Genomic DNA, 25,741 nt, shown 5'->3' on the forward strand with positions numbered 1-25,741 from the left:
GAAATAAAAACAAAATAAATAGTTTGTACTGTACAGTAGTAAACCACGCCCCCGGGTGGTGAGTACGAGATAGTTCTCTCTGCGTAGTGGTTTTCAGTTTTTTGAAGAAAATGGCGGAAAGCGAGCTCAACGTTGACAGCATCATCTCCCGATTGCTTGAAGGTATGATATATCATGTTATTTGGCAATTAACCCTGCGGTTATATGCTGGAGACAGTACTTACACGTATAACATGATGTCATTCTATTTTCAGGTGGCAAAAAACGAATGTACCCTTATATTTGGCATTGGCCAGTTGAGTTTGCGAGATAGCTAGCTAACGTTAGCCCGTCAGAGGAAGGTGGTTCAACAAAGTACAGTGTCAGTGGCTAGCATTAGCTAGCTACCCTATCTAGGCTGAGCTAGCTACAATTTTAACAGCAACTAGCTATTTAGCCAACCTAGCTAGCTGACTAGACATGTCGAAGAGAAAACACATTTATTTTCAAAATGATATGTTTGATTTGTGTTGCGCTGTCATGCAAGCCATTGACAACGTTAACTAGCTTACCAAACTAGCTAGCCAACTAAGTTAGCTAACTAGTTAAATAGATGTTGACAATTATCTAAAGTTAGTTAGTTATATTTTTTTGCCTAGCACAGAACAGTGATGATGCTGTTTTTTTGTATACATTTTAGTGGTAGCTACCGACTGTTAGCGAGTTAATGTGAGTTTTTACACCTTGATGAGAGGGGATTTTGCGAGCGGACAGCTTGGTTTGCCAGCGGTAACACACCCCCCTGTCCGTGTTGACTGCAAGCTAACTAATAACGTTACATTAACATTGGTTTTCAATACACGTCTATGGGCTATTCGGTTGTTGGTGAAGTAGCTAAGTATGTCTGTAGTCGTATGTATAGCAAGTACACAAAAAAAAACTAGTGTCCGTCAACTCAAACAGCCCTAACATTCATTTTAACTGCCCTCTTGGTGGCTATTCAGTTTCGCATCAGTAGTCTGACTCTACAGTAACCGCTCTCAATGTTGGATATGTACCCGAGCGTTTTATTTCTGGGCAGAAATCACCTATGGAAAATTCTCAAGATGGTAATTTCCCAAACATTCTTCATAGTTTTGGTTTCTTTTCTCATAATGAATACATTTCGAAACAATCAAGGTGATGTTAAGGAGTGAATGATGGGGTGTGACAATGAAATTATGGCGCATTTCAATTCAGGATTTACCCTGGTGTTTAACCCAAAAGGCTCAGACTTTTCTGTTTCCATCTACATGGGCCGGAACCCATGGTTCCTGTGGACCTTGCTCTTACTTGGGGCCAAAGCAAGGTCACTGGTACTGTTTAGCTGGTATTTACATAACAATGGCTAACTGTGACCTTTAAAACCTCACAAAGCAACTCACAAATTTGCATCCTGTAGCACAAACTCCAAAACGTTCTGCGACACTAAAGTCCATGGAGAATAAGAGCACCTCCTCCCAGCTCCCCACTGCACTGAGGCTAGGAAACACTGTCACCACTGATAAATCCACTATAATTGATCATTTCAATAAGCATTTTTCTACAGCTGGCCATGCTTTCCACCTGGCTACACCTACCCCGATCAAATGCCCTGCACCCCCCACAGCAACTCGCCCAAGCCTCCCCCATTTCTCCTTCACCCAAATCCAGATAGCTGATGTTTTGAAAGAGCTCAAATCTGGACCCCTACAAATCAGCTGGGCTAGACCATCTGGACCCTCTCTTTCTAAAATTATCCTCAGAAATTGTTGCAACGCCTATTACTAGCCTGTTCAACATCTCTTTCGTATCGTCCGAGATCCCCAAAGATTAGAAAGCTACCGCGGTCATCCACCTTTTCAAAGGGGGAGACACTCTAGAGCCAAACTGCTACAGACCTATCTATCCTACCCTGCCTTTCTAAGGTCTTCGAAAGCCAAGTTAAACACATCACCGACCATTTAGAATTCCACCGTCTCTTCTCCGCTGTGCAATCTGCTATCCGAGCTGGTCATGGGTGCACCTCAGCCACGCCCAAGGTCCTAAACAATATCATAACCGCCATCAATAAGAGACAATACTGTGCAGCTGTATTCATCGACCTGGCCAAGGTTTTCGACTGTCAATCACCACGTTCTTATCGGCAGACTCAACAGCCTTGGTTTCTCAAATGACTGATTCACCAACTACTTCTCAGACAGAGTTTAGTGTGTCAAATCGGAGGGCCTGTTGTCCGGATCTCTGTCAGTCTCTATGGGGGTGCCACAGGGTTCAATTCTCGGGCCGACTCTTTTCTCTGTATACATCAATGATGCTGCTGGTGATTCTCTGATCCACCTCTACGCAGACGATACCATTCTGTATACTTCTGGCCCTTCTTTGGACACTGTGTTAACCAACCTCCAGATGAGATTCAATGCCATACAACTCTCCTTCTGTGGCCTCCAACTGCTCTTAAATGCAAGTAAAACTAAATGCATGCTCTTCAACCGATCGCTGCCCGCACCTGCCTGCCTGTCCAGCGTCACTACTCTGGACGGTTCTGACTTGGAATATGTGGACAACTACAAATACCTAGGTGTCTGGTTAGACTGTAAACTCTCCTTCCAGACTCGCATTAAATTAAGCATTTCCAATCAAAAATTAGAATCGGCTTCCTATTTCGCAACAAAGCATCCTTCACTCATGCTGCCAAAAAAAAGCTAACGTTTTAAGTTCCTTGCTCAGAACATATGAAAGCTGGTGGTTCAATATTCCCAGTTCTTCAATATTCCCAGTTAACCTGTTACGGCTGGGGGTTCCGCTAGCGGAAAGTTTCGACAACATGAAATTGCAGAGCGCGAAATTAAAAAAATGATTAGAAATATTTAACTTTCCTACAATCACAATACACCAAATTAAAACTTAACTTCTTGTTAATCCAGCCACTGTGTCAGATTTCAAAAAGGTTTTACGGCTATAGCAAACCATGCTACTATCTGAGGAGAGCACCCCATCAAACAAACACATGACAATCCTATTTCAACCCGCCAGGCGTGACACAAAGCTCACAAATAACGATTTAATTCATGCCTTATCTTTGAAGATCTTCTTCTGTTGGCACTCCAATATGTCCCATAAACATCACAATGGTCCTTTTGTTTGATTAATTCCGTCGTTATATCCCCAAAATGTCAATTTATTTCGCTTGTTTTATTCAGAAAAACACCGGTTCCAACTCGCCCAACATGACTACACATTATCTAATAATTTACCTGTAATCTTGGTCCAAACATTTCAAACAACTTTCCTAATACAACTTTAGATATTTTAAAATGTAAATAATCGAAAAAATTTAAGACTGAATAAACCGTGTTCAATAGCGGATAAAATGAAAGTGGAGCGAGCGCTAGGTTGTGCGCCCCAAACACAACAGTACACTAGACTCAACCTTCGTTCTGAATAGCCATACTTCTTCATTACTCAAAAGAAAAACATCAACCAATTTCTAAAGACTGTTGACATATAGTGGAAGCCCTAGGAACTGCAACCAAGTCCCACAGAAATCTAGATTCCCATAGAAAACCAATTGAAAACATGGTCACTTCAAAAAAGGTTGATCCTGGATGGTTTGACCTCGGGGTTTCGCCTGACAAAAGTTATGTTATACTCACAGACATAACAGTTCTAGAAACTTTAGAGTGTTTTCTATCCAAATCTACCAATTGTATGCATATCCTAGCTTCTGGGCCTGAGTAGCAGGCAGTTTACTTTGGGCACACTTTTCATCCGGACGTGAAAATACCGCCCCCTATCCCAAACAGGTTTTAAGAAGTTTTTTAGGTTGTAGTTATAGGAATTATGACGCGTCGACTATTTCTCTCTATATCAATTGTATTTCAAATACCTTTGACTATTGGATGTTCTAATATGCACTTTAGTATTGCCAGCCTAATCTCAGGAGTTGATAGGCTTGATGTCATAAACAGCGCTGTGCTTCAAGCATTGCTAAGAGCTGCTGGTAAACGCAGTGCTGTTTGAATGAATGCTTACGAGCCTGCTGCTACCTACCACCACTCAGACTGCTCTAACAAATATCAAATCATAGACCTTAATTATAATAAACACAGAAATACGAGCCTTTGGTCCTTAATATGGTCAAATCCGGAAACTATAATTTCGAAAACAAAACATTTATTCTTTCAGTGAAATACGGAACCGTTCCGTATTTCATCGAACGGGTGGCAGCCCTATGTCTAAATATTGCTGTTACATTGCACAACCTTCAATGTTATGTCATAATTATTTAAAATTCTGGAAAATTAGTTCGCAAATGCCAGGCGGCCCAAACTGTTGCATATACCCTGACTCTGCTTGCACTGAATGCAAGAGAAGTGACACAATTGTCCTAGTTAATATTGCCTGCTAACATGAATTTTTTAAACTAAGTATGCATGTTTAAAAATATATACTTCTGTGTATTGATTTTAAGAAAGGCATTGATTGTTTATGGTTAGGTACATTTGTGCAAAGATTGTGCTTTTAAATCATCACCCGTTTGGCGAAGTTGAAGTAGGCTGTGATTCGATGATAAATCAACAGCCACTGTATTGATTATATGCAACACAGGACAAGCTAGTTAACTACACATGGTTGATGATGTTACTAGGTTAACTAGTGATTATGTGAAGATTGATTGTTTTTTATAAGATAAGTTTAATGCTAGCAACCTACCTTGGCTCCTTGCTGCACTCGCGTAACAGGTGGTCAGCCTGCCACGCAGCTTCCTTGTGGATTGCAATGTAATCGGCGTCCAAAAATGCCGATTGCCCATTGTTATATGAACTTGAAATCGGCCATAATTAACCTGTTGAGGCTACGGGTGCCGCTAGCGGCACTCCTCCCACATTCCATTGAAAAGGCAGAGCGGCAAATTCAATTTTTTTTTTTGAAATATTTAACTTTCACACATTAACAAGTCCAATACAGCATTTGAAAGATAAACATCTTGTCAATCCAGCCAACATGTCCGATTTTTTAAATGTTTTACAGAGAAAACACCACATATATTTATGTTAGGTCACCACCAAATAAAAAAAGACAGACAGACATTTTTCACAGCACAAGTAGGCTGCAGGTAGCATGCACAAGCCAACCTAACTAACCTAGAACCAACCTAAATAACCTAGAAAAAACTACCTCAGATGACAGTCCTATAACATGTTACACAATAAATCTATGTTTTGTTCAAAAAAATTGCATATTTTAGCTATAAATCAGTTTTACATTACTGCTACCATCATAGCTACAGTCAGAAATCGCACGGGAGTAGCCAGAGTAAATACAGACACCAACTACCTAATTACACATCATAAATCATTTCAGACAAATATATGGTGGATAGCTAATGAAAGACAAATATCTTGTGAATACAGACAATATTTCCGATTGTTGAAGTGTTTTACAGCGAAAACACCACATATATTTATGTTAGTTCACCACCAAATACAAAAGACAGACAGACAGTTTTTCACAGCAACGGTAGCATGCAAGTAGCTAACCTAACTAACCTAGAACCAACCTAGAACCAACCTAAATAACCTAGAAAAAACTCCCTCAGATGACAGTCCTATAACATGTTACACAATAAATCTATGTTTTGTTCGAAAAATGTGCATATTTTAGCTATAAATCAGTTTTACATTACTGCTACCATCATAGCCACCATCACAGCTACAGTCAGAAATCGCACGGCAGTAGCCAGAGAAAATACAGACACCAACGTCAACTACTAATTACACATCATAAAACATTTCAGAACAATATATGGTGGATAGCTAATGAAAGAATAAGATCTTGTGAACAGAGCCAATATTTCCGATTTTTGAAGTGTTTTACAGCGAAAACACAATATATCGTTATATTAGCTTACTACAATAGCTAGCACACAGCAGCATTGCTTCTAGTCAAACGGTAGCATAGCACAGTTCGACAGATATATATGAAAAAGCATCCCAAATTGGGTCCTTATCTTTGTGGATCTTCCATCAGAATGTTCTCCAAGGGGTCCTTTGATTCAGAACCGACTTTATTTGGATCCATAACGAACGATTTCCCTCAGAATTAGCAAGCAACATTAGCTAGCATTGCTAGCCTCTCGTTCTTGAACCAATTCTTGCGTCGCATCACGTCTAAAGTCCAGAATAAATTTCAGTAATATAATTAAACTATATTGAAAAAACATACTTTAAGATGATATTGTGACATGTATCAAAGAAAATCGAAGCCAGAGATCATATTCACCTTTAAAAAGGTTCTTCAATGAGCCGAGTACAGGTCAGACTTCGCGCCCAGAAAATAAATAAAAGTGCGCACGTCTCAGTCCAAGACGTTGTGTTCAGTCCCTGGTCGAGATAATCAACTGATTTTTTCTCTCACTTCCGCATTACACACAGGCGAAGGCGTATGACGTGTTTCTACAGTCATAAGTGACATGCCCTTTTATAGACAAGCTCCTGAAGAGAGAGTTCGATTTTGGAAATCTCAGTTCCGGTTAGGAAATGGTCTGTAAAAGGAGTTCTGTTTCACTTAGAGAAATAATTCAAACGTTTTTAGAAACTAGAGACTGTTTTCTATCCAATAGTAATAATAATATGCATATTGTACGAGCAAGAATTGAGTACGAGGCCGTTTAAAAATCATACGATTTTCTCCAAAAGTGAAAACAGCACCCCCTTGTCCTCAACAGGTTAATCGGCCATGCCTACCTCTAGTTGGTCAACCTCTAGTTGGCATTATGCATTGGGGCAGGTAGCGTTCTCCTGGCATCCGCCAAACCCAGGTAAACGCCATTGGACTACCAGATGGTGAAGCGTGTTTAATCATCCCAGAGAATGTGTTTCCAGATTCCAATGGTGTCAAGTTTTACACCACTCCAGCCGATGCTTTGCATTGTGAGTGGTGATCTCAGGCTTGTGTGCGGCTGCTCGGCCATGGAACCCCATTTTATGAAACTCCCGACTAACCGTTGTTGTGCTGATGTTGCTTCTAGAGGCAGTTTGGAACACAATAGTCAGTGTTGCAACCAAGGACAAACAATTTTTACGCACTATGTGCTTCAGAACTCGGCGGTCCCGTTCTGTGAGCTTGTGTGGCCTACCAGTTTGTGGCTGATCCGTTGTTGCTCCAAGACGTTTCCACTTCACAGTAACAGCACTTACAGTTGACCAGTGCTGAACTGACTTGTTAGAAAGGTGGCATCCAATGACAGTGCCACATTGAAAGTCACTGAGCTCTTCAGTACTGGCCATTCTACTGCCAATGTTTGTCTATGGAAATTGCATGGCTGTGTGCTGGATTTTATACCTGTCAACGAGTGTGGCTAAAATAGCTGAATCCACTAATTTGAAAGGGTGTCCATTTACTTTTGTCCATGTAGTATATCTCTATCACTCCAATAGCCCAGCACATTTTACACTGAACAAAAATGTGAAGGCAACATGTAGTGTTGGTCCCATGTTTCATTAGCTATAATAAAAAAAAATGCAAATGTTCCATACGCACAAAAAGTTTATTACTCTCATATTTTGTGCACATCCCTGTTAGTGAGCATTTCACCTTTGCCAAGGTAATCCATCCACCTGACAGGTGTGGCATATCAGGAAGCTGATTAAACAGCATGATCATTACACAGGTGCATCTTGTGCTGGAAACAATAAAAGGCCACTCTAAAATGTGCAGTTTTGTCACACAACACAATGCCACAGATGTCTCAAGTTATGAGAGGGTGTGCAATTGGCATGATGACTGCAGGAATGTCCACCAGAGCTGTTGCCAGAGAATTGAATGTTCATTTCTCTACCATAAGCTGCCTCAACTTCGTTTTAGAGATGGGTCGTCCTGGCTCCCAAGTGGGTGGGCGTATTTCCTTATATGAACTGTAACTCAGTGAAACCGTTAATTGTTGCATGTTGCGTTTTAACAATTTTGTTCAGTATAAATAAGGTATTGGAACTGACCCTGTATATAGCTTCTTACTTTCTCGTGTTCTTATTTTTATTTCTCGTGTTTTTTGTCCTTCCGTTGTTATTTTGTAGTACTACATTGATATTGATTACTGCATTGTTGGGTTTAGAGCGTGCAAGAAAAGGCATTTCACTATACTTGTGCACGTGACATTAACTTGAAACTTACAAAAAATACAGTCAACCTCATCTGTATTTATTAGCCTAAATAATACACACTATGAATGAATAAAAAGCATTTTACCATCAAATTATACATAACATGCTTTCAAGACACTTTATCCCCACTTGGAACACTGTACACAGCAGCAGTGACAATCACTTGCTGTCTCGCTCTCTCTCCTTTCATGTTGCCAGCACATTGCTGAACCCGAAATGGCAAGCCTTAAAAAAAAAAAATCCCAACTCCATGTCATCCACGTCCTAGCCGGGAGGTTGACTCGGTGACTCCCTTAAAACCATTAGCCAATCGATTACTGTTAATGAAAGTCAAATGGCTGTGACCTGCAATCCTCTGTCATTTGTGAAGTCGAGCAGAAGGCCTTTTCTAAATGTCCATTAGGTATGCAGTAGTCGTCATCCTATTAGAATTCGGTTAGGGCCTTGGAAGGTGTTTTTGTTTCAACAGTGTAATTATTATTGGTCAAAGTGTATATCTATGCCATCTGATGATCTGAATGAAATTACATTGCTATTTTTATGACATTGAAATGTGAGGTTTTGCAACGATCTCAAAAGGATTTGGTCTGACTTTTGTTTCTTCTTTTAGGACTTACACGGTGGTTTCATTTTCTGCACTGATTTGAAGACCATAAAAAGCATATGAAACACAGTCGGCATGATTACAATGGAGAGCAGGGTCATGACTCATGGTTGTGATGATTGATTGCCCTATCTTTTTGTCAAGTGCGAGGATGCCGTCCAGGGAAGATAGTCCAGATGACGGAGGCGGAGGTGCGGGGGTTGTGCATCAAGTCCCGGGAGATCTTCCTCAGCCAGCCCATCCTACTGGAGCTGGAGGCGCCGCTCAAAATCTGTGGTCAGTACAAATAGTTCTCCCGCTTGCTCTATCCTTACTCTGGAGCACGCTCTCTCTCTCTGTCTCTCTTTCTCTGTTTCGCGCTCTCTGTCTCGCGCTCTCTCTCGCTGTCTCGCGCTCTCTCTCGCTCTCTGTGTATCTTAGAGCACAAATACCATATGAGAAATGAGTCATACCAGGGTTAGAAAAATATAAAAAGCTGACATAGGCCTAAGGTGAGTGATTTTACATGGCCAAGAAAAAGGCGTCCAGAAGCCTACCTAAATCAAATCACATTTAATTGTCATGTGCCGAATATAGCAGGTGTAGACTTCACTGTGAAATGCTTACTTAGGAGCTCTTTCCCAATGAGAGTTAGAAATAAGGAAATGAAAACGCATGGAATAAAATACAGAATTATGAAGCTATATACAGGTACCCATACCTGTCCTCATAGAAATCTTCAGGCAAATAAAACCACAGATACCTATAAATTCACTGGTGTCCTGGCACTATCCATACCATTCTATACATTTTTACGCATTACCACACACAGTTGTCTTTCAGCCAAAATGTCAGAGAGAAAGGAGAGGATAGGATAACACATTGGAGAGACAAAGGCCTAGCTCAGTAAGTAGAGCAGGAGGATATAAATGCTGTCTCCCTTGAGGGTCTGCGGCTCTGCCGGATGGGGCCATCTCCCTTCCAGCAAGGACACAATCTGGCTCAAGTCTAGTCACTCACTCTCTTCTTCACTCCTTCCAGGTGTCCAGGGCGCACTTTAAAAAAGAAAGGCTGTGTCAATCTCAATGTGACTTCCCTGGTTAAATAAAGGGTACATCAAATAATGGTCGTCTCACAAACCCCTCTCTCTAGGTGATATCCATGGCCAGTACACAGACCTGCTGCGGCTCTTTGAGTACGGGGGCTTCCCGCCGGAGGCTAACTACCTGTTCCTGGGGGATTACGTGGACCGAGGCAAGCAGTCCCTGGAAACCATCTGCCTACTGCTGGCCTACAAGATCAAATACCCCGAGAACTTCTTCCTGCTCAGAGGAAACCACGAATGTGCCTCCATCAACCGCATCTACGGTTTCTATGACGAGTGTAAGACCAGAAGCAGTGTCACACACACACACACACATGCTGAATCAGTTACCTTTCTCAGTGAGGATGGAGGATCCATAATAGTATTGCTTTTGTGATCTCTACTAATTCTTAGCATAATTCCATGTCCTTTCAATGTTGTGTTCCCCAGGCAAACGCAGATTCAACATAAAGCTGTGGAAGACATTCACAGATTGCTTCAACTGTTTGCCCATTGCCGCTATAATCGATGAGAAGATCTTCTGCTGCCATGGAGGTAGTATGCATGGGGGCTTTTCTATCAATTCAATCCCTATTATTATTTTTTAATATTATTCATTAACAATCATCCCTTTTCCTCAGGTCTCTCTCCTGATCTGCAGTCCATGGAGCAAATCCGACGCATCATGAGGCCCACTGATGTCCCTGACACAGGTGTGTTAACGTGTGTTTCGGGGGGGGGGTTACATGTTTTGTGATGTATTTGTGACTGGCTCTGACTGTGCTGACTGCGCTTTCTCTGTGCTAGGCCTGCTGTGTGACCTGCTGTGGTCAGATCCAGACAAAGACGTGCAGGGTTGGGGGGAAAACGACCGGGGTGTCTCCTTCACCTTTGGGGCTGACGTGGTCAGCAAGTTCCTCAACCGCCATGACCTGGACCTCATCTGCAGAGCCCACCAGGTAGAGCCTTTATACTGACCCAATGTAGGGCTGTGACGATACCAGTATCGCAACAGGAAGAAGACCTTTAAAAACCTGCTGTATGTAAAACGTGTGCTGAAACTGGGAGAATAAATGTGACTCTGGATGATAGGGCTGCACGACTTAATCAAATTAAAATCGCGAGTGCGATATTGACATGCAATATCCATATCGCAAGAGGCTGTGACTTTTCTCCTTTCTTTGAAACTTCATTAATACAACAAACTACACTGTTTACCTCCATTGAGATGCGCATTCACTCTCTACATGCACAAAGGATGCTGACCAATCACAAGCGGGCTCTCTCACTCTGCATGGCGTGCACATGCAGGCGAATCACAAGCATCCCTGTTTCGGGCGCGCAGTTAGATGGTGATGAGAAGAGAAAAGGGCTTCACCAAAGATAGTACAGTAGGATGTTTAGAAACTCTGTGGCTTGACCTTAGTGTGTCAGAAAAATGAGTCCTGCTAGTGCTACTGAATGTTGATTTGGTGCCAAAGTGCACATCTTCAGTGATTTGGAAGTATTTCAGCGACAGGCAAACCAATGTCAACCAAATGCAAGTGTTGTGCAAAAAGTGCCTCAGAGTTGTGGCGACAGCAAGAAGCAACATGACATACAGTTCATATAAGGAAATCAGTCAATTGAAATAAATTTATTAGGCCTTAATCTATGGATTTCACATGACTGGGCAGGGGCGCATCCATGGTTGAGCCTGGATCCAGGCTGACCCACTGGGGAGCCAGGCCCAGCCAGTCAGTATTAGTTTTTCGCCACAAAAGGGTTTTATTACAGACATGTGGAGGTCCTGGGCTGACATGGTTACATGTGGTCTGCGGTTGTGAGGTCGGTTGGATGTACTGCCAAATTCTCTAAAATGACGTTGTACATTGCACAGGTGGCTTATGGTAGAGAAATTAACATTAAATTCTCTGGCAACAGCTCTGGTGGACATTCCTGCAGTCAGCATGCCAATTGCAATATCCCTCAACTTGAGACATTCGGTGGCATTATGTTGTGACAACTGCACATTTTAGTGGCCTTTAATTGTCCCCAGCACAAGGTGCACCTGTGCAATGTTCATGCTGTTTAATCAGCTTCTTGATATGCCACACCTGTCAAGTGGATAGATTATCTTGACAAAGGATAAAATGCTCATTAACAGTGATGTAAACACATTTGTGCACAACATGTTATTACCTTTAAGCTTTTTGTGTTTATGGAACATTTCTGGGCTCTTATTTCAGCTCATGAAACATGGGACTAGCACTTTACATGTTGCGTTTATATTTTTGTTCAGGGTACATAATTACTCAATCATAAGCTTCCTATTCTATCTGCAGCCTATGGCTGCCTGAATAAATGACTAACTTAGCTTATTTAATTACTCATAATGGTAAATATATATACTTTTGTGTGTGTATATATAGATACATACATACAAAAGTATGTGGATTAGGCTATTTCAGCCACACCTGCTGCTGACAGATGTATAAAATCCAGCACACAGCCATGCAATCTCCAAACACAAACATTGGCAGTAGAATGGCCTTACTGAAGAGCTCAGTGAGTTTCAACGTGGCACCGTCATAGGTCAGTCAGTTCTAGAGCTTCCCCGGTCAACTGTAAGCACTGTTATTGTGAAGTGGAAACATCTAGGACCAACAACAGCTCAGCCGCGAAATGGTAGGCACCACAAGCTCACGGTTGCAACGCTCACTACCGAGCAGGGTTGCACATTTTGGGGAATATTCAGAGATGGAAACCATTTACCTTATCATAAGTAGACATAATTGCTAATGATTAAATCCTTCCATTAGAAATAAATTCGTAACTAATTATTTTTTAACTTTAAATGAGTTGACTCTTCACATGGGATGATTTCACTAAACAACAAAATTAAGGGAATATTGAATGATCCCCAATGATACATCGCGTCTCCCAAAATCTGTAAAATGATAGTCTAAACTAAAGCTTTGGTTGTCTTCCTCTCAGGCTTCCATGTCTTCTCCCTGGACCTCCTCAATGTCCACCTCTTGAACATCAGACTCTGAGGCCTCATCTTCACTGTCACTTTCCGACCTTGTTGAGGATGGCTTGTTGTCAGGCTCAAAAAGCCATATTTGTCCGGATGGCCACCAATTTTTCAACCCTTGTATTGGTCAGCCTGTTGCGTGCTTTGGTGTGTGTGTTCCCAAACAAGTTGTATACACAGCTCGAGCAAGACATTAATCATCATTTCTCTGACTACGTTCCTCCATTAGGTCAAAAAAACTTCTGATTCCAGAAGGACCATGAGCTGTTGCTATCAATAAGGTGTCTGATTCATCATTTTCACCTTGAATAGAAGTAGAGGGACATTTGTCAGAGGTTGCTTGTTGTGAGCGCTGAGGGAACTTTATGCACTTGGCCAGATGATTCTGCATCTTTATTGCATTCTTCATACATGATTTGGCACAGTATTTGCAAATGTACACAGCTTTTCCTTCTACATTAGCTGCAGTGAAATGTCTCCACACATCAGATAGTGCCTGTGGCATTTTCCTGTAAAGATTAGAAAAAAAGTTTAAAAAAAAATACAATTCCATGTACAGATAAATAGTATAATAACTTCTCTAGGGTACGTGAGATGTTAGTGTCCCACCTCTTCAACAGCCAGTGAAACTGCTGGGCGCCAAATTCAAATACAGAAATACTCATTATAAAAATTCTGAGAACAAAACATATTTTACATAGGTTTAAAGATTAACTTCTTGTGAATCCAACCACGGTGTCAGATTTTTAAAAATGCTTTACGGCGAAAGCATACCTTACGATTATTTGAGAACATAGCCCAGCAGACAAATCATTACAAACAGTAACCAGCCAAGTAGAAGAGTTACACACGTCAGAAATAGAGATCAAATTAATCCCTTACCTTTTGATGATCTTCATATGGTTGCACTCAGCAGACATTCATTTACTCAAATGTTCCTTTTGTTCGATAGTCTCTTTATATCCAAAAACCTCAGTTTTGTTCGCGTTTTCTTCAGTAATCCACAGGCTCAAACGCAGTCAAAACAGGAAGACAAAATCCAAATTGTATCCGTGAAGTTCATAGAAACATGTCAAACAATGTTTATATTCAATAATCCTCAGGTTGTTTTTAGCCTAAATAATCGATAATATTTCAACCGGACAATAACGTTGTCAATATAAAAGGTAAACAAGAAAGGCACTCTCTCGGTCGTGCGCATAAAAAAGCTCTGTGACACTTTAGGTTCCACTCATTCAGACTGCTCTTACTTCCTCATTTTTCAGAATACAAGCCTGAAACAATTTCTAAAGACTGTTGACATCTAGTGGAAGGCATAGGAACTGCAATTTGAGTCCTAAGTCAATGGATACTGTAATGGCATTGAATAGAAAACGACAAAACCAAAAAAGAAACTACTTCCCGACTGGATTTCTCAGGTTTTCGCCTGCCAAATCAGTTCTGTTATACTCACAGACATCATTCACAGTTGTAGAAACTTCAGAGTTTTTTTTTATCCAATACTACTAATAATATGCATATATTAGCATCTGGGACAGAGTAGCAGGCAGTTTACTCTGGGCACACATTTCATGCAAAAGTGAAAATGCTGCCCCCTATCCCAAACAGGTTTTAACAAGATAATCACTGACATGTCAGCTGGTCCTTTTGTGGCAGGGCTGAAATGCAGTGGAAATGTTTTTTGGGGATTCAGTTCATTTGCATGGCAAAGAGGGACTTTGCAATTAATTGCAATTCATCTGATCACTCTTCATAACATTCTGGAGTATAAGCAAATTGCCATCATACAAACTGAGGCAGCAGACTGTGTGAAAATTAATATTTGTGTCATTCTCTAAACTTTTGGCCACGACTGTACTCCTTGGCTCAGACAGTGTAGTAGTGTGGGCTCAATAGCATCTCATTAGTGTGCAAGATCTTGAATCAGCTGTATGTGTGATGGAAGAGTGCATTGCACATGTGATGGACGAATGCACTATGCATGCAGAGGGTTGCAATTCCATTGAATTGGGGATAGTTTAACCAAAATATGCCACAAGACCTAGAATTTCCTTGTGTATCCCACAAAAAAGGTTCACTGTTATAAGCTAACGTTTGACAATTTTAAACAAAATTCCCCAAATTCCCGGGCTTAACTTCCCATGGAAAATATCTAGAAAAAGTTTCCGACCCTTTGCAACCCTACTACCGAGTTCCAAACTGCCTCAGGAAGCAACGTCAGCACAATAACTGATAGTCGGGAGCTTCATGAAGTGGATTTCCATGGCCGAGCAGCTGCACACAAGTTTAAAATCACCATGCGCAATGTCAAGCGTCGGCTGGAGTGGTGTGAAGCTCACCGCCATTGGACTCTGGAGCAGTGATGAATTACGCTTCATCTGGCAGTCCGATGGACAAACCTGGGTTTGTCGGGAGAACGCTACCTGCCCGAATGCATAGTGCAAAGTTAGATCTGGGACTGTTTGTCATGGTTCGGGCTTGGCCCCTTACTTCCAATTAAGAGAATTCTTAACGCTACAGCATACAATGACATTCTAGATGATTCTGTGCTTCCAACTTTGTGGCAACAGTTTGGGGAAGGCCCTTACCTGTTTCAGCATGACAATGCCCCAGTGCACAAAACAGGGTCCATACAGAAATGGTTTGTCGAGATCGGTGTGGAAGAACTTAACTGGCCTGCACAGAGCCCTGACCTCAACTCCATCGACACCTTTGGGATGAATTGGACTGCCTACTGCAAGCCAGGCCTATTTGCCCAACATCAGTGCCTGACCTCACTAATGCTCTTGTGGTTGAATGAAAGCAAGTTCTAACATCTAGTGGAAAGCCTTCCCAGAAGAGTGGAGGCTGTTATAGCAGCAAAGGGGGGACCAACTCCATATTAATGCCCATGATTTTGGAATGAGATGTTTGACGAGCAGGTATCCACATACTTTTGGTAATGTAGTATAGAAAATAGGGGCTCAATGTTGGTCATGAATTAAATTGTGCTGCATTATAGCACACTATTGGTCATGTTCATGTGTTTGTTAATATGTAGGTGAAATAATCCTGTCTATCATATGTACCCTATAACACTGTTCAACAATTTTGGGGGGATTTGGTTTTATATTCAGTTAGCACAGAATGTATTCATATGATATACATTTAGAAGTGATCTTCTCTACCTGGACACTTGTTTTAACCATGTCTTATGAAATTAGCAAGTGTTTGAAAATCACAATTGCAATATCCGGACCCAAAAATCGTAAATTGTTATTTTATTCAAATTGTGCATCCCTACTGGATGACAACATAATGGTGTTTGTTTCCAACATTTGGGCTGTTTTCCTAAAGAAGTTACATTTGTTTTGTGTGGTTCCTTTCAAGTATTGATACTGTTATTGTCCCGGCCCTAATACTGAGGGCTATTGGTTCATTAGGATGTATGAGATACTGAGGGCTATTGGTTCATTAGGATGTATGAGATACTGAGGGCTATTGGTTCATTAGCAGTGGTGGTAAAAGTAAAGCTACCTTAATAGAGAGTGACTCAAGTAAGTCACCCAGTAAAATACTGAAGTCAGTGTAAAAGTATTTGGTTGTAAATATTGTCTAATTCCTTATATTAAGCAAACCAGACGGCATAATTTCCTTCATTTACGGATAGCAAGGGTCATGCTCCAACACTCAGTCATAATTTACAAACGAAGCATGTGTTTAGTGAGTCCACCAGATCAGAGGCAGTAGGGATGTTCTCTTTAAGTGTGTGAATTCGACTTTAGCAGGAAAAGCAATCATTCAAAATGTAACGAGTACTTTTTGGGTGTCAGGGAAAATGTATGGAGATAAATTATTAACTTTTCTTTAGGAATGTAGTCAAGTTGTAAAAAATAACCCTAGACTAAAGTAGTACTTTTAAAGTATTTTTACACCACTTTTCATTAGGATGCATGAGATACTGAGGGCCATGTTCATTAGGATGAAACTCTAAAGGATGTTCGTTAACTTAAAAGTGTTCTGTACCTGAAGGTTGTTGAGGACGGCTACGAGTTCTTTGCCAAACGGCAGCTGGTGACGCTGTTCTCAGCTCCCAACTACTGCGGGGAGTTTGACAACGCTGGGGGCATGATGAGCGTGGACGAGTCCCTCATGTGTTCCTTTCAGGTGAGAACAAACGCGCACGCACACACTCACTTACTGTGGATGAGTCTCCCAGTGCTGTTAACACACTAAGTATTAATACTTTCTCTCTCAGATTTTGAAGCCGTCAGAGAAAAAAGCTAAGTACCAGTATGGGGGAGTGAACACGGGACGCCCTGTAACCCCGCCTCGTACTGCCCAAGCCCCAAAGAAGAGGTGAGCGCCTGGCCTCCATCTCGCCTCCTCCTTGCACCATTTCCTCTATTGCCCCCTGCAACGTCCTGTCCCCTCCCTCCCATCTATGGGAAGCGCTCTAGCCCCCCTGACCCCCACTCACCTATTTCATGTGTAAAATATTAAATCTTTGCTGTGAACGTATTTTTTTTTTCTTTGCTTGTTTGTTGGTATTTTTATTAATAATATAAGTGACATGTGGTTTTTCAATGCTATGAAATGGGTTGCTAAGGTGCAGAAATACGATACACACCTTTTGTGGAAAGGGGCAAAAGTATTGAATTTGATTTGAGTGTGTGCGCGAGTGAGTTGGGTTCTTTACCCCAGCCTTGACTCTTCAATACCAATAACGTGAGATCCTCTCCACCCAGTCTCACAATTTACCCTGCTAATGTGTAACCTTCTCACAATATTACTAATAACATTGGCCGTTTTGGCTACAGTAACTGAGTGGAATGGTTTTGCCTCTTAATGAGTTTGGAGAAAGTCATTTTCACCACGTTGGACTCAAATTTCTCTCTTTATGGAGACACTAATGAACTATTAACAACTTTGAAAGTACTTGTACAAATGCATATTATCAGAACCATACAAAATGACGGTATATACACACTGGGCATGTATTGTATACACATTCTGTACATTTTAACTGTGTATACATGTTAACAGTTAACAACTAGTACAGTTAAGGTCATGTGTCCTCAACTCAAAGGGTTCACAACAAATGGGTGTTTAAAATGCCTGTTGGTTTTGAATCAATCTTTTCCACCACCACACCAGCCCTCTCCTCGTATCCACTGAACCTGCTTCAATTGCTGAAGACTGTTTATGGACATTGCTTTAACTGTGTGCCTGTGAGAATGCATAGATGGTGGTGGCTTGGAAAGTTGAGTCAAAGGCACCGGATTTCTATTGGTGTTGAATATTATTTTTCTCATAAACACGGCCAGTTGGCCCCACTAGACGATTACAAGCTGTTTTCAGCATCCCCCATTGCACCTGCAGTTCTTGTAAACATGGCATATTACATCACACGCTTATTACCAAGCTCGGGGTGAGGCCGAGATGGCACTTTGGAGCGGGATCACTTACTTAGACATTGCTGCCCCCTAGTGGTAGAACTTAGGACAGCCGAAAGAGGCTGACGACGTCAACTACCAGCAAGGCATCAGAACGTGAATACAGTATGTGTACCTTTTCTGGGAAGATGATTCCAATATCTGGTTCAGGATTGTCATCCAACTAATGAGCTTACTAAGGAATATTCAAATAATATTTTAGGCTTGAGTTTGGCTATATCTCGCCTTTTGCCTTGTTCTGATCTATCAGTCTCTTCAAGTTGGAAACTCAGTGTTTTAAACAGTTTAGAGATTTGTAAAATTTATTTGACTCTTTGAATGGAATAAATGGAACAGTTCCGTTGACCCTGTCTCTCGTGTCTGTCATTATTCTTTGGGCTGCCTTAAAAAAAAAACGCAGCTACTCACGCAGGGGACCTGCGTGGTTCTTGTTCTTGTTCTGACATTTTCACTGCCGTAGCTCTAAATGGCTTGCATTGAGCAATAGCCCTGGTTCCCAAAGACAGTATATTTTCTGAGCCTGTGTAAAGTAGAATGTGAAATCTGAACCACTTGGAGCTGTGATGTTCCTCCTAGCATTTAATTCCCTCTTCCGACTGTCCAACTCCTGGCTGAATCTTAATTCACAGCCACATGCCTGCAATCCTTAGATAACGTAGCAGGAGAGTGGTTTTATCACTATAGCGCAAAGATTGATTTATAGCCATTAAAATAATACATTGAATTTAAACAACTCAGACTGACAAGATTCATTTGAGATGAAAGGTGAGTTCCAAAAGCGTTCAGGAAGCCAAGCTAGCGCTCAGATGTTCACAGCGATCAGGTCAGACACTTTAGGAAATATACACGTTCTAACATTATACATACCGGTACAATAAGATTTAACTTTTGTTGGCCATTTTGTGGTTATACTATATTTAGAAAGCACGTTATTTCAAGCCTTGTTCATAGTTTTGAATAGGTAATACAAAATATTTAATTTTATTTGTACTGTGTGCTTGTGTCCTCAAGTGACCACACTTCATCAAATCAAGTTTATTTTATATAGCCCTTCTTACATCAGCTAATATCTCGAAGTGCTGTACAGAAACCCAGCCTAAAACCCCAAACAATGCAGGTGTAGAAGCACAGCGGCTAGGAAAAACTCCCATGAAAGGCCAAAACCTAGGAAGAAACCTAGAGGAACCAGGCTATGAGGGGTGGCCAGTCCTCTTCTGGCTGTGCCGGGTGGAGATTATAACAACATGGCCAAGATGTTCAAATGTTCATAAATGACCAGCATGGTCAGATAATAATCAGGAGTAAATGTCAGTTGGCTTTTCATAGCCGATCATTAAGAGTATCTCTACCACTCCTGCGGTCTCTAGAGAGTTGAAAACAGGTCTGGGACAGGTAGCACGTCCGGTGGTAAGGTAGCACCTTACCAGAAAGGTGAGATTTGAACTGTAAGTATACAGCATTACTAGTTATTGTTTATGGCTCATGAATTACTTTGGGGTACAACTTAGATAATTTTATACAAGTAATTATGGAAATTAAAATATTCCATTCATGACTAAAGATGCTAGAATTTTATCATTTGGCAGGGTTTTTGGACAATAACAGAGTTGTAAATTATGTATCAATCAGGGCTTGAGGGCCTGCAGGACTGACTGGGGCACTTTACTGGTGGGGTTGCGTAGAGTGGCCAGCACCCCAGCAGAATTCATGTGCTTAACATTAGCATCGTAACACAACGCACTGCCATGCATGTCTGTCAGCTTACCTGCAGAGGGACACAGAAAAAAAGACACCATTATTTTTTTCATTACTCATTAGAGGTACTTTCAGGATGATCAAGAAGAAGGATGTTGCTTACCTTCTACTGCATGCAGGATGGCTTCAGGGGCACACGTGTCCTACTTTTTAGTTCCTAGACAGGCAAAGACATAGGCTGAGGCCTTCCCCTCCACAAGCTGAACAATCTACACAAAGAAAGGGTTCAGAGAAATAAGACATTTTATTGATGTTTACCTATGTACCCCCACCATACCTTCTCATCCCTGTATATTTCACCTTATTTCCTGCTCTGCCAACTCTCCGCCAAATCACATGAGGTTCCATGGCATCCACGGTGTCTGTGACAAGTTTGTTGCTGTGGGAACGGGTCGTGGTGACTATGCGTCGGCCATCCGGAACCTACTGTAGCTCGAACCCGAAGGCGCACAGTCCTGGCATTCCCCACAGAGTTCTCCCCATGTCTGCTGTCTCCGTCCCCAACTGTGGATACAAAACACAGGACATTACACACTCACAGACCAAGGTCGTGTTCAATAGGGCACAATGTTTTGCAACTGAACATGAAAAATCTGTTCCCTCCCTATTTCTACAATGTTTTCTCCCTACTCAACGTGCCCTGATAGGTGAGAGGGTATAAGGCAGAAAGATTATTTGTCGTCGATCACTTGCTGGTACCTGGTAATTGAAGAAGGGCTGGTTGATGACCCCCGCAATGGCGATCAGTACAGTCACGTGATCAAGAAGTCCTGAGATCAGATGACATGTTAGTTGAAGGGAACACAAGCAGTGGACTTCACACAAGTTCCGACATCATACTGTATATCTAGTAGACATACTGTAGTAGTTTTCCAGCATGAAGAACAAACAAGTGATGTATGGGTAGTATAATAGCAAAGAAAAAAAGGATAGAGAAGTCCAACCATTCCTCCTTTATCCACCTATTCTGCCCTTGTCCCTCCCAGTCCCAATACCCTCCCTCTGTCAACATACGGAGAGTCGTGCTGAGAAGCTGGGCGTCCGACCCCGTATGACACATCTGGACCTGATCTGGCAGGTAAAGACACTTGGCCGCTGCTCAGCAGGGATGACAGGCGAGAGAGTGAAAAAGGGAATCGGCACTGATGATTAGGAGATGACTGAATTAAATGTTCCCCATGTTTTTGTCAAATAGGACAATGCATAGGTCTAACAGGAAGTGTAAGAGAAGAGTCTGACACTGAAATACCTGGTAGTAATCGAGGGTGTGTGTTGGAAGCCTGTAATGAGTGATCTAAACGAAAGACTGGCAAAATAATAACGCCGTAGTAAGTTTACCTTCAGTGTATTCTTTAGTGCCATCAAGGGGGTCGACCCACACAACCAGCTAAAATTCAGACACCGGGACATTCAAACACAGAAACACAGCTGGAATGAGAAGTCAGTACCCAGAAAATGATCCAAATCAGTACAGTAGGTTTCAGCTCTAAAGACCCTGTGTCTCACCTCCTCCAGTAGTAGACAATGGACCTGATGGGACAGCTCAGAGCTTCTGCTCTTTTCTGTCCATAAGAAACAATTGGATTGGTGGAAGAGGCAGGGCAGGCCAGGAGCAAGGAAGGAGGGTGTGGTCAAGCAAGGCATCCCCCGAGGCTAGATGCCCTAAGGTTTTTATCAGAACGGGCGTAGATTAGTTTCGCCCATTTCTTTTCCCGGCATGAAAAAATAGAGAATAAAAATAGAGTAAAAATAAAAAAGATAAAAACTTCATTAAAAGTATAGCTCACAACTGTGCAGGGGGAGAGGGGTGGGGGCGCTAAGGAGTGCATTCACATATATCTACACATTTTCATACACACACGATTGATTGTATTTTTTGGTATTTTTGTATTTTTTTTGTGTGTGTATTTTTTGTATTTTTTGTATTTTTTCTCTTCTAGGTCAGTTTCAGCATTATGGACATGGGTGTATCTGTGGTCCATTTGGCCTGTCCCACGGCTTCCTTCAATGATGGGTTGTGAGTGGCTCTGTTGATGAACTTCTGACCAATGATTGACTGTCTGTTGTTGATTGATGTCAGTCCAGATATGCTGTTAGCGTAGTGATTGCTGATGTATCTTGGTAGTCTGTAAGCCATTTTTATTGCCATGTTTTGGACTATCTGTAGCCGATTCATCTGCTGCGGTGAAGCTGTTATCCAGGCTGGTAGGGCGTATTCAAAGAGGGATCGGCTGTAGCTGATGTAGACTTTCAGCACTGTCTGAGGTGAGGCTCCATATTTTCTTCCGCACAGCGTTTTTAGGTGGTTTAGTCACCTCCTCCTCTTTCAGGGCACTGTATTCCAATGGACAGGACTTTTGTAGGATTTCTTCAGACTGACTGCTCTCAATCAGGTCCTCTGACAGCCTCCTCTGGCAGATCCTGATGTGAGAGATGGTTTACACGCAAAACTGCGATAACTTGTCGGGCACTTAAACAACAGGGGGAAGCATAAAAATCGGTTCTACTGGTCTGCTACATCGGACGCATAACTTTTGCAGAATGTGAGACGCTCCAATTAATTTCAGAGAAAACTGGGCGTAAGCGTGCCAGCTCCTTGAAAGGCTTGCGCTGCTCCAGTGTAAAAGTAAGTTCTGGTTCTATTTTCAAGAATTCTAAGCGCAGCTCACGCCTAAGAGCAATAGGACATAGTGACGCCTGAGAGCAATAGGACATAGTGGCTAGCGCTCTGCTCCCACTGACTAGAAGTTACACTTCCAGTGTAGCCCCAATGTTAGAAAAAAATATATAGTAACCTATCTAGATGGGGCAACCACAATTTACCCAGCTGCCATACATTGTCCATCTTTCACTTAAACTATAGGGATGAACCAGAAAGATCCGTTTTAGGCTTACTGGAAATCTTTGCAGTTTTGTTGTTAATTTTTTTTTTTATAATCACCTTGGGCAACCTCAACTTGCCTGACTGCTGAGTTCACTTGCCCCAGACAATAGTGCAACCCTTAAGCTCAATACCTGATGTTGCACACACCCACCTCCTCTCCGATGATGGTGATTTTGGGGAAGCTTTTGGATAGGGAGGCACATATGCTCTGCTGGACCAGCCTGTCTGCCAGTGTCTGTAGATCGTTAGCCCCCGTCTGTCCACATAAGAGAGTGAGAGATCATTTATAAACAACATTCAGCCTCCATCTCACTGTCTATCAATCTCCCTCAATTTAGCACTTTGCCCCACTCTCCGTTCAGTAAGTCCAACCTTTTCCACGATTCCCAGCTCTCCGCTGTGAAGAACCCTCCGTATGATGGCTCCTGCCTTCTCTGCCACTGCGTAAGCCACCAAACACATCACCACTGCTGGATTTCCCGACATTGCTGAAGGAAGGAGATACAAAAGTGTACAGCTCAGAGAGAGAAAAAATATATACTATGTACCCTCAAGGCGTATAGATCTATATGATCACTCACTTTAGTCAACTGAATGAATCAACACACCCTCTACCTGTAGTAGGAAAAAGGACAGTATTTGTGCTTTCACCATTACTTGGGCTAAAGCATACCTTTAAGCACTTATAGACTATCTGTCCACACACACACACACACACACACACACACACACACACACACACACACACACACACACACACACACACACACACACACACACACACACACACACACACACACACACACACACAAAATGAAGTAGCTACAGCAGGGGTAGGCAACCCTGATCCTGGAGTGCCGCAAGCACTTCATGTTTTTGATTTAACCGTCCTGGAAGACCAGGTGTTTTGAATTTAAGCAATCATTGAACTGATCAATTAGCTGTTGGTAAGGTGTGGTGCCTAGTTGGAACAAAATCCTGCAGTATCTGCCGCACTCCAGGGACAGGGTTGCCTACCCCTGAGCTACAGTAACAAGCAGTGTGCCAGGCATAAGGCTCATTTATGCAGTTATTGAAACTGAGTATATGTCCATGATTCCACAGAGTACCCAACTGCCAAAGGTTACTAGCTAGTGGTGTGTGTATTATAGTGCTACTGCTTGAAACCTGCTGATATTTTGAAGCAAATCAGTCTATTCTCTAACTTCTATTCCCCATCCATTAGACTACTAGCTAACTAACAAGTGGCACAAGTCTGCAGCCCCAGCAGTGCTGGTTAGCAAGCTAGCTAATCGTATCTAGCTAATATCGAAAGCAATCTCCATTGAGCAAATAATAACATAACAGCATTGAAGACACTATTTTCCCTGAAGATTACCAATGCACTTATAGCTATAGCTAGCTAACGTTATCTCCCTGAAAGAAGAGAATGGCACTTACTAGTGTCTACTGTAGATGTTACAGCTCAGGACTGGTTGTAAATGGAAATCCTGGAATACCAGGAAATGTTATGCAATCACAGTTAGCAGTAGCAGGAAAGTATGGGTCCAAGTGCCCGACGGATTGCTGCTCGAGCGGGTTGTATCATGCATGTTCGTTCGCGAGCGAGCCTTTAGCTTTAGGCTAGCTGTAGCTCGAGAGAGTGGCAGTTGGATTTTGAAAATTTGTTTGAAATAATGGAGTCAACCTGCTGAAACGGGCTAAACGGTAATTATAATGATATTTTAATGTATCTTAGTTAGAATATTAAAACAACAGCCCGTAAATTGGCCAAACAGATAATGCTACATACCGGTGTTAATGGTGCAACCTGATCGTTATGCTAACGTTAACAAACGTTGGCTAGCTACTGTATTGTTGGTAATTGTCTTACGCATTACCTAGCTAACGTTAGATACCTTTATCTAGCTAACGTTACATAGATAACGTTAACGTTAGCTAGCTCTAAGTAGCTAGCTAGCTATCGTTATGTGCAAAAAATTTACTGTTCTTACTGGTGGATTTATTTTTGAAAAAGTAGGCTTTTTATTTATTTTTGTTAAGTTACTGTAACTTAGCTACGCTAGATAGTTTACGTCTAGCTAACGTTAGCTAAATAACAATGTTCTCTAACGTTAATGTTACATAATCTTCGCAAGCTAGCTTTTGATACTCTACATAAGCAATAAGGCCGAAGTGGGTGTGGTATATGGCCAATATACTACGGCTAATGACTGTTCCAGACACGACGCAATGCGGAGTGCCTGGACACAGCCCTTAGCCGTGGTATATTGACAATATACCACAAAGAGGTGCCTCATTGCTATTATAAACTGGTTACCAACATATTTAGAGCAGTAAAAATAAATGTTTTGTCATACCCCTGGTATACAGTCTGGCTGACAGTCGTGGTATGTCAATCAGCATTCAGTGCTCGAACCACCCAGTTTATAATAACATTTAGACACTAACCAATTACTTTTAGATAGCTATATATGAACCCTGGATTGCTGATGCTACAGTATGTATTGTCTATTGAGAGGCTTTGAAACCCCCTGTTGGCAATATTGACACTCCCGATTAGAAGTACGCCATACGAATTAAAGGAATTATTCAGTATTTCAATTAAAGGACAAAATTACATGTTTTTACGTAAGACAGTAGCTTAATATTAGTAATTTAATGGAAAATGTTTATTTGTATTTTTTTATTTGCATGTTTTGCTCACATAATATACAGTGCATTCGGAAAGTATTCAGACCCTTTGGCTTTTTCCACATTTTGTTACGTTACAGCCTTATTCTAAAATGGATTAAATACAAAAAAGTCCTCATAAATCTACA

The 25,741-nt window shown here is 41.6% G+C and overlaps 1 protein-coding gene and 1 pseudogene across 1 annotated transcript; one reads left to right on the forward strand and one right to left on the reverse strand.

Moving 5' to 3' along the window:
* The first annotated feature begins 33 nt into the window (after nucleotides 1-33).
* On the forward strand, nucleotides 34-18,630 carry LOC139582618 (serine/threonine-protein phosphatase PP1-beta catalytic subunit-like). The gene is made up of 8 exons (XM_071412762.1): nucleotides 34-162; nucleotides 8,911-9,042; nucleotides 9,898-10,128; nucleotides 10,280-10,384; nucleotides 10,471-10,542; nucleotides 10,637-10,788; nucleotides 16,857-16,991; nucleotides 17,083-18,630. Exons 1-8 carry the CDS (start codon nucleotides 111-113, stop codon nucleotides 17,185-17,187), a joined length of 984 nt encoding a protein of 327 aa, XP_071268863.1. The 5' UTR covers nucleotides 34-110; the 3' UTR covers nucleotides 17,188-18,630.
* On the reverse strand, nucleotides 13,217-24,490 carry LOC139582620 (3'(2'),5'-bisphosphate nucleotidase 1-like; annotated as a pseudogene).
* Between the last annotated feature and the right edge of the window lie 1,251 nt (nucleotides 24,491-25,741).

This window comes from Salvelinus alpinus, chromosome 8 (assembly GCF_045679555.1).
Source record: "Salvelinus alpinus chromosome 8, SLU_Salpinus.1, whole genome shotgun sequence".
In the NCBI taxonomy this organism is placed as follows: domain Eukaryota; kingdom Metazoa; phylum Chordata; class Actinopteri; order Salmoniformes; family Salmonidae; genus Salvelinus; species Salvelinus alpinus.